This window comes from Azolla caroliniana, unplaced genomic scaffold (assembly GCF_043228905.1).
Source record: "Azolla caroliniana isolate FFs.n. ecotype wild unplaced genomic scaffold, voAzoCaro1.0.p SCAF_18, whole genome shotgun sequence".
NCBI classification, from domain to species: Eukaryota; Viridiplantae; Streptophyta; class Polypodiopsida; order Salviniales; family Salviniaceae; genus Azolla; species Azolla caroliniana.
Genome location: NW_028230453.1, coordinates 8,234,373 through 8,251,082, shown reverse-complemented (window position 1 = coordinate 8,251,082; position 16,710 = coordinate 8,234,373). Strand labels below are relative to the sequence as shown.

Genomic DNA, 16,710 nt, shown 5'->3' with positions numbered 1-16,710 from the left:
GATAGAGATCCGGATGCGGGGACATATTTATGAATATGTTTTCCAAGAGCCCTTTGAGGCTATATTTGTAAATAGCCCGAAAGTCATATGTGTATAAATATGACTTAGGGCAAACTGTTTAGTGCTGCTATAGGTTGTTGCTCATTTTCTGTTTTCCACTAAGAGGGAGCGAAGTGAGAGCAGCCGAGAGAGAGAGTGAGAGAGTGAGAAAGGAAGAGGTCGACGCCTCTGTGTAATACCGCCGCCTGTGGCGAGGACAGCGAGCTCAAGGTCGTCGCCTTGCAGCTCGCCATTGTACATTCCCTGCGTATAGTGATAGTTGGAGTCTTGCACTCCCGTGGTTTTTCCCGTCTAGGGTTTTCCACGCTAAACCCTGTGCATTCGAGTCTCTCTTTGTGTCTGCATTGATTCGTGTTTCCTCGATTGTGGCCGAGAGGTGAAGGTTTGGAAAGCGCCAAGCCCTAACAATAAATGATCACAGCCGGAAGCTGTGGGCCACACCGCTTAAGACGAAGGATCAAGTGCTATCCGTCTTCAAAGAGCTCCACGCGAGAGTGGAAAGTGAAACCGGCCGGAAGCTTAAGGCGGTTCGAGCAGATAACGGAGGTGAATACCGGGGGCAGTTCGAGGAGTATTGTCACTCGAAGGCAATCCGGCTCGAATTTACCGTGTCGAAGACGCCGGAACTAAACGGGTTGGCCGAGAGGATGAACCGAACCATAATGGAGAGGGTCCGGAGTATGCTGGCACATGCAAAACTACCCAAGAAGTTTTGGGCTGAGGCACTGTCGACGGCGACATATGTGATAAACAGATCACCCTCAATACCCTTGGACAGAGACACATCGCAAAGAGTGTGGACCGGTAAGGAAGTGTCCTACCGGCATCTGAAGGTGTTCGGGTATCTCGCGTACGTGCATGTAGCTAAGGACAGGAGAGGAAAGTTAGATCCAAAGACCCGGCCATGCATATTCCTCGGTTACGGCGACGATGAGTTCGGCTACTGAGTGTGGGACCTGGTCAACAAGAAGGTATTCCGGAGTCGAGATATTATCTGCATAGAGGACAAGACGCTCGCCGACTGGGCGTCGGAGAAGAAGATAATGAACTCTGAGTCGACCGGTAAGGATCTATTCTACGATGAGCAGACCCAACCAGCAAGAGACCGGTTAGCGCTCGAGGAACCAGCCGGTTACGGTGAGGATACCGAACCGGCAGAAGAAGAAGTAGAGGAAGCTGAAACCGGAACCGGCCAAGACCCCGAATCGGATTCGGATGAAGAGCAAATGGAGGAGCCGGTTACCGAAGCCCAGAGACGGAGATATCCTCTCAGAGAAGGTATCACTGGATCCGGGAAAGAGAAGATGACGAGGTGTTCGCGCTGACTAAGATCCACACGGCCGAGAACGGGTCAGATATGCTGACCAAAGTACTGATACCCAACAAGTTGGATGCATGCCAGAAGCGGATCGGACTAGTAAGACATCCCATGCCGGAGTAAAGGGGGAGTTTGTTAGGAAACAAGTCCCTCCGGATGGTGAAGACGCGGTGAGAACCGGATGTGGAGTACCCGACAAGAGCCAGATGGTGAAGACCCAGTGAGAACCAGATGTGGAGTACCCAGCAATGGAAGAACCGGTGAGAATTGGATGATGTATGCCCGGCAAGCGCCGGATGATGCAGGCCTGGTGAGGAGTGCTCGCCAGATGAAGGGACATATTCGTAAATATGTTTCTGAGAGTCCATCGGGGCTATATTTGTAAATAGCCGAAAAGTCATATTAGTATAAATATGACTTAGGGCAAACTTTGTAGTAGTTGTTGTCATTCCTGTTGGCGCTAGATCAGAGAGCGCGTAACAGTGTACAGAGAGAGAAAGAGAGAGGAAGAGGTCATTGCCTCTGTTGTAACCGCCGCCTGTGGCGAAGATCGAGAGCACGAGGTTGTCGCCTCCGTGAGCTCACTGTTGTAATCATTGTGATATAGTGATAGTTTGGAGTCTGTGGACTCCCGTGGTTTTTCCCTCTCAGGGTTTTCCACGTTAAACATCATGTGTACTCTTCTCTCCTTTGTGTCATGTTTTCTTTCATTCCCTGTTTTCTATGTTTGATTTTAAGGTCAGTTGTGGCCAAGCGGTGTTCATCGAAGCGTGTAGTTCCTATCAATGCGTGAGTTGGAGGGCTACGCAGAAACGGCGAAAGACGCAAACGGACAATGAGACTTTGGACCTGGTTGACATACCGAAGGGTGTAAAGCCAATCAGATGTAGATTGGTGTATAAGGTGAAATACAACACTGACGGCTCTGTCAACCGATATAAGGCCCGTTTGGTTGTCAAAGGCTACACGCAGAAGCACAACGTAGATTAAAACAAGACCTTCACACCAATCACAAAGATGACTACCGTGTGAGTTCTGCTAGCCGTACCTACGGTGAAGGGTTCGCATCTACATCAGATGGATATAAAGAATGTGTTCCTACAAGGTGATCTTGAGGAACAAGTGCACATGGTATGGCCCCTGGATTTCTATCCAAATAGAATGGGGTTTACGACGTCCAAGTCAGACTCTTCATTATTTTTTCGGCAAGGTAAACATGGACCCGTTAGCTTTTCACTTTATGTTGATGATTTAGCCATCACCGGTGCTGGCCTGGAAGAAATCAGCCGCGTTAAGTCTCAGCTCGTGGCGTCTTTGCCACTAGCAGCGCCTTCTACTTCTCCCTTCTTTCCACCACGTGGAGTGGAATGTCGTCTCGTTTCTTCGGATGCTTCCATATGCTCCCGTTCTGTAGGAAATACTGGTACGTCTTCTTCCGAATCCGGTTTGCCTCGTCCTTCGTCCATGCCGCATCCGGCGTCATTGTCCTCAAGAACCTACCGATCTGGAGCCACTCCTCGTCGTACTCGTCCTCATTAAATTCGTTAACAGACAGAGTGCTTCCCTTCCTTACCGCTATGCGAGCCAACTCGAAGAAGTCTACGCCGACTTCTTCGTCCTCCGAAACCCAGTCGTCCTCATCATCGCACTGTGCTCTCGAAAGCATGTCTGCCATGGCGTTGTCCTTTTTGGAGATGTGTTGTATCTCTGGATTCAAGGACTTAATGTATGCAATCCACCTGAGCATTGCCAGGTTCCGTGTCGCACATCCGGACACCATACCGAGGATCGGTAGGCAGTTTGTCTCGATTAGAACCTCCGTCCTGATCAAATAGTCTTTGTCGGCCTTGACTACTGAAATGATACCCCAGAGTTCGCGTTTAACCTGGGTGTATCCTCATTGTCGCTCGCTCAGTACCTTCGCTCCAAACCAGATGGGGAACCTTGTGCCACTCTCGTCCTCCTGATTGACCACCCATCCGATTCTGGTTGGGCTCGTGTCTACGATCATGTAAATCGAGACCTCCTTGCTGTAAACCGCTTTCTGAAGTGTCGGTGCCGCGGTTAGCGCCTCCTTCATCCTTCGGACTGACTCCGCATGTTCCTCCTTCCACTCAAACTTCCGCCCTTTCTTCAGCAACCTGTAGAGTGGTTCTACGATGTGTGTGTAATGTAGGACCCAGATGTGGTAGAACGCGCATGCACCCAAAAACCTCTATAACAGACTTGCATTCTTCCTTCATTGTGGAGATGGCTTCCACTTTCGCCGGAGACGGTTTCCGGCCATAAGGCCCGCACAAGTGTCTGACCACCATGATTTCACGTTGCCCGAAAGCTGATTTTTCTCCAAAGAAGGTGAGTCGTGCTCTCTCGAGCCTCTCTAACACCTTCTCGCAGTCGTCGATGTGGTCCACCACGAACTTTCAACACCCGTCTGGCCCAATCGATTCATCCTTATCCTCCACCTGATACCCTTTGATCGGGATGTCATCCAAGAATGTCATGGTGATGTTCGGGATGCAGTTCCTTAGCACCTTATTCATTGCGTTCACCATGTGCACCACCGAGTTTGTTCCTCCTTGCGGCAGGGTACACATCCGTACTAGGCCGAGAAGGGTCTGCGTTGTTGTGATATTCCTGCTTTCTACGGCTGGCTGGAATTGGTCGTACCCCGAGTACAGATCGCCAACCGAATAGATTGACCTTCCGGTGAAGGCCTCCGCAAACTCGTCAATGGTCGGCCCGATTCCTGTGTTCCGAATGGTCACTTTATTGACTGACTACAAGTCCTAAATGAAGCGTAGCGTGCCATTCTTCCTCAGCACAGTAAACCACCGATTCGAATACGGGGCACTCAGCATGCCCATCTCCACCTTCTACTTCAGTACCTCCATCAACTTTGGGATGTGAGCTCTGGGTACCGGAATCGGTTTGAAATTCCACGGCATATGCGGTACCGTGAAGATAACCATGGGTTGCACAATCTTTAGGTCCACACACCCGCTCTCCTCCGATGAGAATGTGAAGGCCTTCCCATGCCTCCCGAGCATTCTCCAAAACCGGTCCTCCTCCTCCCCACCAATCTTGAGCTCCCATAGCGTTTTGTCGGTGAACCTGTGCCCTATGCCAGCCGGATTCTGCAAACTCGGGTCCAATGCAACCCCCTTCATCCGCTCCTCACTTCCCTCTGGCAAGGGAGCCATGATTGGCCTCACCTTCCAGTCCACACTCTTGTACTTCGTATCTACGTAGGCTTTCTGATCCGACTCGACCTTCTCCCGGAAGTCGGCAATGACTTCGTACATTCCCACGGAACTAATCGGAATCACCCGGTCTTCATTGAGGCCTTCTTCGACCACCTTCCCTATCTCTCCCAGGGTGTCATTGAAGGAAACCGCTTCCAAAGCATTGCCAATCTCTTTGTCAAGGCTGAGGTCTCCACACGCTCTGAGACGCTCCTCTGCCTTCCTCCTTTCCCAGTCACAGATGCCGGTTATCGTACAACCTACGGGGTTCCTCCGGGGACTCCGGACCATCGCGGCCCCACGCCTTCATAGCCCTCTCTAAAAATCCCCTCAGCCATCACCGTCGAGAGTCTCACAGTTACGCTCGTGGTTCGCTCTCACTGTCAAGAATTGGACGGAGTGCCATCCGTCTTGGCTCTTCACGTGCGCATACGCCAAACCGTTGTCTAGCACCTTGGTCTCCATACAGGCCGCTGTGATGTATGGCTCTCCGAGGATAATCGGGTGTGAAGATGTTTCCTGCACGAAGAAGTGCTCGTCTATCTCAACATCGTCGATCTTCACACGCACATTCGGGCATGCCCTGTGTAGCTCCTCCGTAGCACGTGTCGTTGCGCATATTTTCTATAAGGAAATAGCGCAGAATATCGCTCGGCCACAACTGAGTCTTAAATCACAGAAATGGGAAAGAACGAGAGAGTACACAAAAATGACACGGGATGTTTACATGGAAAACCCTAATAGGGAAAAACCACGAGAGCCCACGGACTCCAACTATCAATATATGAGAGGAAATACAAAGTGGAGGCACAGAGGCAATGACCTCGTGCTCGTGATCTTCGCCAAACAGCAGTTACAATAGAGAGTGCTCGTAGCTACTCTCTCTCTCTCTCTCTCTCTTTTGCTCTCTGTATAGTTACAACAGTATGACAACTACAACCCTTTTAAAGTGATTGCCCTAAGTCATATTTATACTTATATGAACTTAGGGCTATTTACAAATATAGCCTCAATAGGCTTTCTCAAAACATATTTACAGATATGTCTCTCTTCCGGTTCTCACCGGGTCTCCTCCAGTTTCCAGATCTCTTCTAGTTCTCACCGGGTCCTCTTTATTCATCACCGGATCCCGTCCGGAGAGACCGATATCCCAACATTTTCCACCTGTGCCTGGTGTTAATTGGCCACTTACCCTTTTTAGAGAAGTCCATGAACATCAGGTTTATTTCGGACCCATGGTCTAGCAATGCTACCACCAGCTCGTGGACGTGCCCGATCCGGACCAGGGTCTCCGTGGTAGCTCCCGCCCAATGCAACTTCAAATAGTGGCTTTCCGCCATCTCATCTTCCAAGGCCTCCTCCTCCAGGTGCGTCATCCACACTTCCACGGGCTTCTCCGGTCCCGGCTCCGTCGAGAGCCGTTTATGCTTTACTAAGTCCACGATGGAATCGTGGAACTCCTTCGCGATTCCGAGCACCTCCCACAGCGACAACTCCACCTTGTTGTCAAGGATCCGCTCTTCGAGGACCTTTCGTAAGTCCATCGACCTCTCTATCTCCGTGCCCAGCCAGTAACCAGCCTGCTTCGCTCTATCTTGTGGACCGGAACTACCGGAACTTCCCCGTTCGCTTGTTCTCCACCAGAAGTTCGTAGTTTTGGCACACGGCTTCCACGAAACCTATCTTCTCCTCGACCGGATCGTTCCATCCAGTAACCTCCCGGATCCGCCTCTCCGTGTGATCTGCTTCTTCCTTCCTCATTCGTACTTCGGAGAGGCCTTGTAGCACCAATGGCCATTCGTACTTTTTGTCTCTTAGCGAACAATGTGGTGTCAACGTTGTTTGTGACAATGATGAACATCCTCCCTTCCCGGCATCCTTGCACGATGATCTAGTTTTCTTCTTCAATGAAGCACCCAAGATGGGTGAACCAGACCTGCATCCCTTGGTCGACGATCTATCCGACCGACACCAAGTTCTTTGTAATTGTTGGGACGTGCAACGCATTCATTAGTCTCCTTTTTTGTCTGACATGACTCAAGGGGACTTCACCGACATGTTCGATTGGATGTGAGGTGTCGTCTCTAGTTTCAATGACTCCCGGTTGCTCCGGTTTCTCCAAATATGAGAACCACTCTTCGTGGCTCGTCATATTATTTGACGCTTTGGAGTCTGAATCGTTGCGCTTCTTCTAGCACTCGCTCTCCCGGTGACCTTTCCGACCACAATACCATCATTCTGTTTCAGTCTTCGTTTGTTGGTTTCCCGTGCCGCCTTGACTGCCCCTGCTTGTGGAGGGTCTGAAACTATTGTTGGCACCACCTCTGTGCCTTCTTTCCTGCTCTTGCTGACCGCCACCATTGTGTGCCGATCCACCTCGTCCTCCAGGTCCACGGGGCCTATCTGCCTCCGTGCATAGCATCTGGTTGTCGGATTGCGTGCTTCTTGATGCATTCGTGTGGTTTTCTTCAACTAGAAACATCGATTGCAAGTCGAAGAATGACAGTGGCTTCTATTGTGTGCAAATAGCCATCCGGATTGGCCCGTACCTTTGTGCTAGACCATCAAGATAGCTTTGCACCATTTCGTCCTCGTCCACTGTCACGTTGATGGACCCCAATGCATCATAGATCTCCTTGATCTTTGTGGTGTAGTCAATCATTGACACCTCCTTCTGTCGAATATTGTTGAGCACTTGCTAGAGCTACAACTTCCGAGCCATGGTACTTGTGGCGAAAATATTTTTGAGATTAGTACAGGACTCTGGTTGGCACTTGTTCCCACACTAGGAAGTCCTTGTGTGCCGGTTCGGGTGCTACTTCGTTCACTCCTTCTACATAACTCCAGTATCCGTGTCTGAGAATATACAAGTGCATATTGTAAGACCAAGATGCATAGTTGCCCCTGTCAAGCTTTTCCTTTGGAAGTGAGGTTGCCATGCTTCTATCCATTCTTCTTCCTTTTCTTCCTATTCTTTACCGGGTGTTAGGTTTTGGTTGTCTAAGCACTTGTCGACAGTAGAGGATTCTCAACCCTCGTGCTCTGATATCATGAAAAGAATAGTGTGTGGATGCTAAAATACACAACCGGTTACAGTCGGATAGCAATTGAAAGTAAATGAAGGTTTAATGGAAACTCAGATAACATGTAGAGAACTCGGGAGAGACATAGAGACCAGAACACAGAAACTCAATTAAAAAATAATACTCTGTCTGTGCATACAATGTGCTCAGTGAGCACTTTTATACAAGGATAAGAGAAACGGTGTCAAAGAGAGAGAGAGAGGGGGAGAGAGAGAGATTAAGAGAAAACTTGTTCATGTTTCATTCATTCCCCATGAGGGGGTTAAATAGTTACAAGAGGGGGTAAATACATAGGGGTGCAAGCCCCCTTGGCCATTCGCACTAGTCACTCACTCACACCTCTTCTTATCTATCCACTCACACTCACACTCATAATTGTATACATTGCACATACATACAACAACATTAAGTTTCTTCACCCTCACTCAACTCTCCGTACATCTCATGCGGTAACAAGCGACTGACATTAACTTCTAAAAATATGCCTATCTACTAGGCTAGGATCGTAGGCCTCTAACGGCCTACCAACTCTTGTGGATCCGGCTCACCGATCAGGCTATCTGATCCGGCTCTCCTCTCCGGATCCGATCCGGCTCACCAATCTGGTCCATGTTGAGCTTGCATCTCAACAAGAACCCTGTCTTCCATGCTCGAACGAAGCATAATCTTTGTTTTAGAGCTATTGACACTTAACTTAGTATGTATGCAAAATTCTTCCAATGCCTTCATAAGCTTTTGTGCATCATCCACATATAACAAAATCATGATGACTACATTTCCAATATTTGGGAAATTACAAGCATATATTTGCTCGGCACCTCAAGTTCTTCCATTCTCTTCCAAAGATGCTCATGTGGTACGATATCAAAAGTTTTCTTGAAGTCTACAAAGCCACAATATAAACATTTACCTCTCAAGTGACTTTGCTCCATTAATACTCGAAGCTCATAAGGTGATCGATGGTGTTATGGTGTTTTCGAAAGCTAGTTTGCCCATAAGCTCTCTTATCATTTATGCTCATCATTTTTTATGATCAACACATATTTCTTTAATTCCGTCTTAATCAAACATACCACCCTTCGTCCTCTTCATTGTCTTGGATTTTTTGTCTATATCAAAGATTGTACATTATAGTTTCCTAAACCTTGAATCCTTTGAGTATCATGCTTACATGTCTGAAAGAGAAGTGTAATATTTGAGTAGTTGGTGAACTCCTCTACACCAAATCCCACCTTCCATGAGTATCCATTGCAATTCCAAAAGTATAGTCATAGAAGTTGTGGATTGCGTAGAGAGAGAGAGAGAGAGAGAGAGATGCTTCACATTGTAATAGTGTATAAAGGTAATATCTCTTAACCTTGATACCCTCCCAAGAATGAAAGCTACATATGTATGATTTGGTCAAATATAAAGGTGAAATTATAAACCTTTTACAATGGTTCTTCCTTATTTGAACATACTACCTAGAGTTAAAGCTTAACCTTCTCTCTCCTTAGTCATTCTCCTAATTATAAACTATGAGCCCAATCATTATACCCTAAATAACTTGCAATTATTGAAACGGATTATGGAAAGTAAATAGAATTGGTGATTTATTGCTTCTTTATTCTTCTAATGAATATGTTGAAACATGGTAAAGTCTCTACATGGTTGATGAAAAGGTCTTGTTTTGTGGTTTGATTAATTTGTAGATTACGTTTGAAGTTTATTTTTGTGATTAGTTTATGTGCTAGTAGCTTGCCGATTATTTTCTCGTAGATGATGGTTCCCACGCACCAACCTCGAGATGGTTCTTGTTACTCCCTCCTAGAGAACATCTTTGATTACTCCTCCTGAGTAATCGGATCAAGGAATCGTGGTGTGGGAGAGGTAGGGTCGCGGCGTACTATCGATCATTTATCAGATCGGTTATAGAGACTAAGACTGACACATTGTAGAATCAGCTACAACTAATTCGTATATTCGTCCTCCCACAGACCGAACGTTATATAGATATATGTGTAGAGAGATGAGACAGACATGAAAATTACCCACAAACAATATATGTATATTCGATTGAACGTAGCACACAGATACAGATACAAACACTGAGTATAATCAGTGAACACTCACTCTCTCTTAGCCTATCTCTATTCATAAACTCTTAGATCCTTCTCGCTCCCTCTACGTTTGTTACTCCCTAATATATAGCTTCCTTCTACTCTGCACTTTCCACCCGCTCCTTCCTTGATGTTCGACTTCCCTTATTCGGTTGTTAGTGCTCAGCTCCCTTGTTTCACACTTGTCACACCAGGTAACAGTTTTGAAAAAGAACACATGAGAAACATGTAAACTTACTGTAAGGACATCAAAAGACACTGCAAGTATGGATGGCCTATAGTTCCACAAAGAAAATAACCTTTTGCTTCTAGAATGCATTTTCGTTGTAACGCCAACATTCTTGAAATTATGTATTCAAAGCAAATAGTCTTTTGCTTGTAGAATGCAATTTCGTTTCAATTCACATTTATAAACTTCAAGAAACTTGTACATGTTCCTCCCATTGAATTGGTTACCTTCTACAATTTTATCAATCACCTTGACAATTTTGCAAAATGACCACTTTTGTCACAACAAAAATCATGATTACAAAACAAATCTAGAGTATGTCCTCAATATTATAATTTTTGAGGTTACATAAAAAGCATGAGGCTAGGGAAGAATGTGTTGAAGAAAACTACAATGCTTGATAAGTTAACTCTTTAATTTCTTAATTAGAAAATGATGTTTTTGTTTTTTTTCCCAGAAGGAAATCCCCCAATAACTCTTACATTGTGTCACATTTGATAAATGGGGTTGAATAACAATGGAATCGATGATTTCTTGTTGGGTCAAAACGGGGCAAATGAGGAAATATGTATTTTAGAGAAAAGATAAAAAAATAACAATGGCCTCATAATGTGTTAATTCAATTGGAAAGAGAGTCTTGCTAATAACATGAAGGTCATATGTTTGGAGACAACCTAGGACAAAGTTGGTTGTCCTATTGACATGTTGGAATCTTTTTTATGGGCCTAGTCCTAAGTTATTAGCATCTAACTTTGTTGTTTCTTTTAGGACATGAAGGGCCAATTTGATTTAGCTACTCTTCATGATCAACATTGTAAAGTTGAAAATAGCACGTTGTCGCATAAATAAGTATAGGGGACCCATCCTAGGCAGGATAGGAAGTTGTGTGAGAAGAGTCAAAAACCCTCATGGTTTTCCCTCGTGTAATTGCCGTATTTATGGATTGAGTTGAGGAAATCCCAAACTCGAGGAAATCTTGATTCAAGGAATGGCTTCTCCATTCCCTATGTTGCAACTCAACCTCCTTTTCTCTCTCTCCCCCTCACCACAGTAGGGCTCAAATTGTTTACATGGGATTAGGGAAATTACACCTGATTAATACAATAAGACCTAGATTAAGACCCGACACTCGTTTTTTCGAAAAGAAATTCCCTTTACAATATAGGGTTTCCAACGATGATTACAAGAAGTGTTTATATTAGTGATTACAATGGAACATGGATTATAATGAGATGACGGACTCTAAATTTCAATGGCCCAAGCTCATGATCAATTGTCGTCACACCTTTTGTTGTGGATTTCCACACCCTCTTTGGTTTGCCACTTTTCTCAACCTTTTGTTCCTCCTTTTACCACCTCTTTGAGTAAGACGAAACCTTATTAAATACTCTTTCAACTAACCCGAGACAAAATAGAAAATGATGAAGGAGTGGTGGTCCAACTCCACTCTCGCGCTCACCACTCTCCCAACCTAAACTCAAACAAGTAAGAAGAATCCCACAAAACCCTAAAATTCCAAAAGGAAGTAAGAAGAAGAAAATACTCACAACCCTAAACTAAGAAATGGTAAAATGAAAAATCCAAAATAAGCCCTCTTCTCGTCTTTTTGAAAAAGGACCCCCCTACCTACTAATTCACCTACCCCCTTTTTCATCAAAAACTTAAAGGGTAATTCTTTTTATGCCACAAGGACTTGATCTCCATTGCCCTACAATCTATAGCATTACTATTTAGCAATAACCCTTCCTTATTAATTAATTGTTTTCATATTTAGATATACACACTTTCGTGGTTGTCCTCTTTCCTCCTTTATTTCTATTTTCTATCTTTGGACCTACCACATCACGACAACGTAGTCTAAACAAACTCAACCAAACTATTTCTTAATCTCCCCTAATCTTCATTCTACTCTTTATTGTAAACTCATAGTAAACTATAGCCCTACAAGTTCTATACTTGTAGGTTGTAGCCTCTTCACTTACAAGACATAAAACTTCTTATAAGTACTTTTATATAAATTGTTTATATAGTGTTTGGATTTATTCTTCAAAATCATATATATGTCTAATTTCTGAGTGTTTGTTGTATGTGCACCACTACTTTTGTTTGACCACATGCTCACTCCCTGTTTAGAACCAAATGCTCTCACAATTTTGCAACAATGGAAAATTATTGTTTTGTTCCTCTTTTTCCTGTGAAATACTCTTTTCTTCCTCATCAGAATGACTCAATAAGAAACCATCTGTACCATTGTTGCTCACCCCAAAAAAAGAAAAAGAAAAAATAATGTGTTGGGAAGATTATCCTACTTTAACATCATAGATGACTATAGTACAATGACAAAGATACATTTATTAAAGAAAAAGATTGAGGCTTTTGGGAAGTTAAACAATGGGATAAGTTGGCAGCAAAAGAATGAGACATGAAAGTGAAAGTTTTGAAAAAACAAAAGGGAGTCCCTTGAAAGTATTTAGGAAGTATGTAATAGTGGAATGAATTCTCATACAACTAACAGTTTTATGCACCCCAAAATAGTGTATGGTGGGAAAAAAGCTGAATTGTCCCCAAATAGAGGACGGTAGGAAAAAAGTTGAATTGGGCAATAGGTAAGTTGGCCTGACATATGCCCAAGCAAAATTGTCTCAATTCCTAAGCTACAACCTTTAACACTACAATCTAGATTGTCAAATTTCATGCCTGTTATGAAGGTTCAAATTATGCGGTAAAAAGGAGATTCCAATAAAAAAGACTTTTCATGCGAACATCTATTATAACAAGAGTGGTAAAAATGATATGGCATGACAGATATGCCCGCAAGATAATGATGCACTTATGGCTTATTGCACATAGAGCCTTACTGGTAGGGACGTGGGGTAAAGGCCCCAATGTAGACCCTAGATGTATTGCATGTGGACAGATAGAAAGCATTTCCCGTTGTCTATGGGAATGTCGGGAGGTAGTGGCTGTATGGGAAAGGGCACTACGTTTGCTTTGCCATGCCTTTAGTTCGTTCACCCTCAACTAGGGACATGCTTGCTGGATTTGTCTTGAGGATGATGTGGCGAAATACGATAGCACATGCGATGCTCAGTACAGAGGGGAGAATGGCATTGTTCGGCTGATCACTGACAACAGGGTACGAACAACTTGTGCACAGAATCAAAAACTTGGAGATCTTTGGACGTTGCTTGCCCCCATTACTATATGGTGTATATGGACAGCAAGGTGTACCAAGGTATTTTCAGCACACAAACGCCCTCGAACTGAATCGATTAAGCTAATCTGGCACACATTAATAACTACACTAAGAGCTCAATATGAGCACATTGATGATCCTACTGATGTTGCAAAGCTAATGAGGCTGAATTTTCGAAAGTGATGGTGTACTACACTGATGACTGCAGCAAATGGAATGGATATACTATGGAAGTATGAAGTACCCAAATGGTTGTTCCCCCCTCCCATTAGTTGAACGTGGGGCGTGAAAGACATGGCATGTGGGATAGTGAATGTAGGTGAAGTGTATGAAAGGATGGCTAGAGATATATGTGAAAGTGTAAGATAAATAAGCGAGATCTCTTATGTAGGATAGGATAGTCTTGGTAGGGCCTACCCGAGAAAGGGATCAAGTTTGTGTATATTTTAACTAATGGAGTATATTCTTTTGTGGAAAATAAAAAAGAGTGGTAAAAATGGTCACAAGTACAAAACATTCATCATGTGAGTGTAATATAATACAAATCTACCAAACGAACTCTAACCTTCATAGTCCACAAAACTAGTGAAATATTGCAAGAGTAGGCTATTCAATCTCTCTATATTACCTTTATAATGCTGTACTAGAACTTGAATGTTCTCCTCATCATATAGATCACATAGCTCCATACAAGCAGATTTGTGAAATAGCCTAATAAAACAGATAAAGATTCTGAACACAAATAAAATTGACACAAGACTTGAGTATTATACAGTGTTGGTTAGTGATACGTTGTTTTGTTTACCAATAGGATTCATAGCGATGAAATAGGGGATCAATTTTATGTTGATTTTCTTATAATTACGGCTTCAAAGGTTTTTAGCTTGTTTACGAGATTATCAGATCGCATGCTCCCAGCTGATTCTTTTCAAAGTCATAATCTATAATTGATTCGTAACTGAAAGCAATGGAACCAAATAAAGAACTCTTGTTAAAATGAATAGTTGAATAGCCATTTCAAATTAGCTTGACTGTAGAACATGCAACTCACACAGACTATTAACTCATCATTATGTTACACATCAACAAAATGTCAAACATGGGTCATTGGCAAACTAGATACAATAGAGCAATCCAATCTTTCATGTGAAAACCAAACTAACATTTCTCTAGAGTGACTGTCTTCAAAAGGTGTCAATCGAGTGAATGCCCAGCAAACAAAACTCCAAGTAAGCAAACCAAGTATTACAAAAGATAATGATTAGGAGTTAAAAAGACATCTAAACTTCAGCTGAATATTGAATCCCCCAAAAGACCATATATATCAAAATAATTGTGTGCTTTGAAAAGAAAAAAGAGGTTTCTCACTTGGCCATCATAACCTTCACAAACTCCTCATAGTTGATTTGGCCATCACCGTCAACATCGGCCTCTCGGATCATCTCATCCACTTCTTCATTGCTAAGTTTCTCTCCGAGGTTGGTCATGACATGGCGAAGCTCTTCAGCAGAGATAAAGCCATTCTGATCCTTATCAAAGACTCGGAATGCTTCTTTCAACTCTTCCTCTGAGTCAGTTTCCTTCATCTTGCGGGCCATAAGGTTGAGGAACTCAGCGAAATCAATTGTTCCATTACCATCTGCATCGACCTCATTTATCATTTCTTGTAGCTCAGCTTCAGTTGGGTTTTGCCCCAATGAACGCATCACTGTTCCAAGCTCCTTGGTTGTTATGCAACCTGACACAGAAGGAGAAAATTTCCATTTATTAGCATTTGGAAACTGTGTTTCGGAAACATTATCATCCACATTGGGAAGGATGCCCTCCCAAAATTTCCTCAACCTCTAATTTTCCAGATGAACAAGAAACATTACATCTAGCAAGAATATATTCAACGTCATTCATCACTTTAGAAACACTCAGATCTATTATTTCTGACCACAAACTAAGCCTCAAGCATAGCCACGTGTGGTTACAAAAGACATCAATTTAAAGGTTTTCGCTTTTCGGAACCAAACCACCCAAAAACTGGATATACAAATGTCTTTACGAGAATCCTTGATTAAACATTCTTAGTTTCTTCCAAATGGTATTCTGAAAAAATATAATACGTCCAGAATGTCGTCAAAGGAATTCCTTACTTGAAGAACACTCAAACGTACTCTTTCTAAACAGAGTCTGAGCCAAACCTCAAAGAAACATATTTTCTGGATGTCCCAATTATTCCATGAATGGAAACAGAGTTCATGAAATGGGTATAGGGCCAAGCTCCCCTCTTTGAGTTCATCTATATTCTCCTTCAAGAAGCATATCTATAACCAACATTTAGAATACCAAATTTTCCATTTCAGGAAAGTATAGATCATCAGGAAGAAGACGAGATCGTCTCTTTGTGATCATATCACATCCGACAAGTATAGATCATGAGGAAGAGGGCCAAATGTCCTCTCTTTTGTGGTCGTATTACACCTCAACCAGATAAGATCACCAAATGCCCTCTCTTTTGAGATCATATTCCATCTCAACATATATAGATCGATCATTGTGAAGAGGGAAAACTTGGTGAGCTCTCACATCTCTTGAAGAGGTTCAAATGCCGAAAGTATAAACCCTAGATTTTTAAATCTCCACAGAGATAGTGATAAAACAGATTACTAAGCTGGAGGACTCACTCAGAAACAGTTTAAACAGTTCAAAAAAAAAAGCTAAGGGCCAGAGAGCTCTTTCCTTTCGTTGTTAACATTACATTACATAGAGACAGACAGAGAAAGATCTTACATCCGCAACAACAACAGACAGAGAGGAGAAAGAGAGATCTTACAGGTTTTTCAACAACACACAGAGAGAAGGAAAGAATTTCTGCCTTTCATAACAGCACAGCACAGAGAGAGAGAGAGAGAGAGAGAGAGAGAGAGAGAGGGACAGAGAGAAAGAGCGTATGTAGTTGAGTTAAAATAGCAGACATACCATCGCCATCCTTGTCGAAGAGGCTGAAAGCTTCCTTGAACTCGGAAATCTGATCGGTGGAGAGCTGATCCGCCATGGCCACACACAGACACACACACAGAGATCTCTTTTGGGGTTCGTACAAAAGAGAAGGAAGGGAGAGGAAGGGAGTATGTATGTAAGTAGACTTACGTATGTATGTATGAGAAGTATGTATGTAGAGACTTTGCCAAGATGATGATTGATGATAGAAGAAGAAGAAGAAGAAGAAGAAGAAGAAGAAGAAGGAACACAAAGGTTTCACTAAATTCCCAAAGCTACCCCTCCTCCTCACCCCATCTCTTTATCATCCATCGCCTTAGTCTATGCCCGACCCCGGTAGGCATCGGCACCAGTTCGGTTTCAGCTTAACCGGTTTGCCATTGTCCAAACCAAACCGGTTTGGGAGTTTTCAAACTTGAATTGAACCGGTTTAGGAGCCAAATTTAGCGAAAGCAATTAGCCTTAGCTAGTTTGGGAACCAGTTTAGCCCAA

At 43.5% G+C, this 16,710-nt stretch overlaps 1 protein-coding gene across 1 annotated transcript; it reads right to left on the bottom strand.

Moving 5' to 3' along the window:
* Window positions 1–14,350: 14,350 nt before the first annotated feature.
* On the bottom strand, window positions 14,351–16,331 carry LOC147852346 (calmodulin-6). The gene is made up of 2 exons (XM_087333995.1): window positions 16,198–16,331; window positions 14,351–14,968 (listed from the first exon to the last, which is right to left on the bottom strand). The coding sequence occupies exons 1-2, from the start codon at window positions 16,271–16,273 to the stop codon at window positions 14,595–14,597; spliced, it is 450 nt and encodes a 149-aa protein (XP_087190121.1). The 5' UTR covers window positions 16,274–16,331; the 3' UTR covers window positions 14,351–14,594.
* Between the last annotated feature and the right edge of the window lie 379 nt (window positions 16,332–16,710).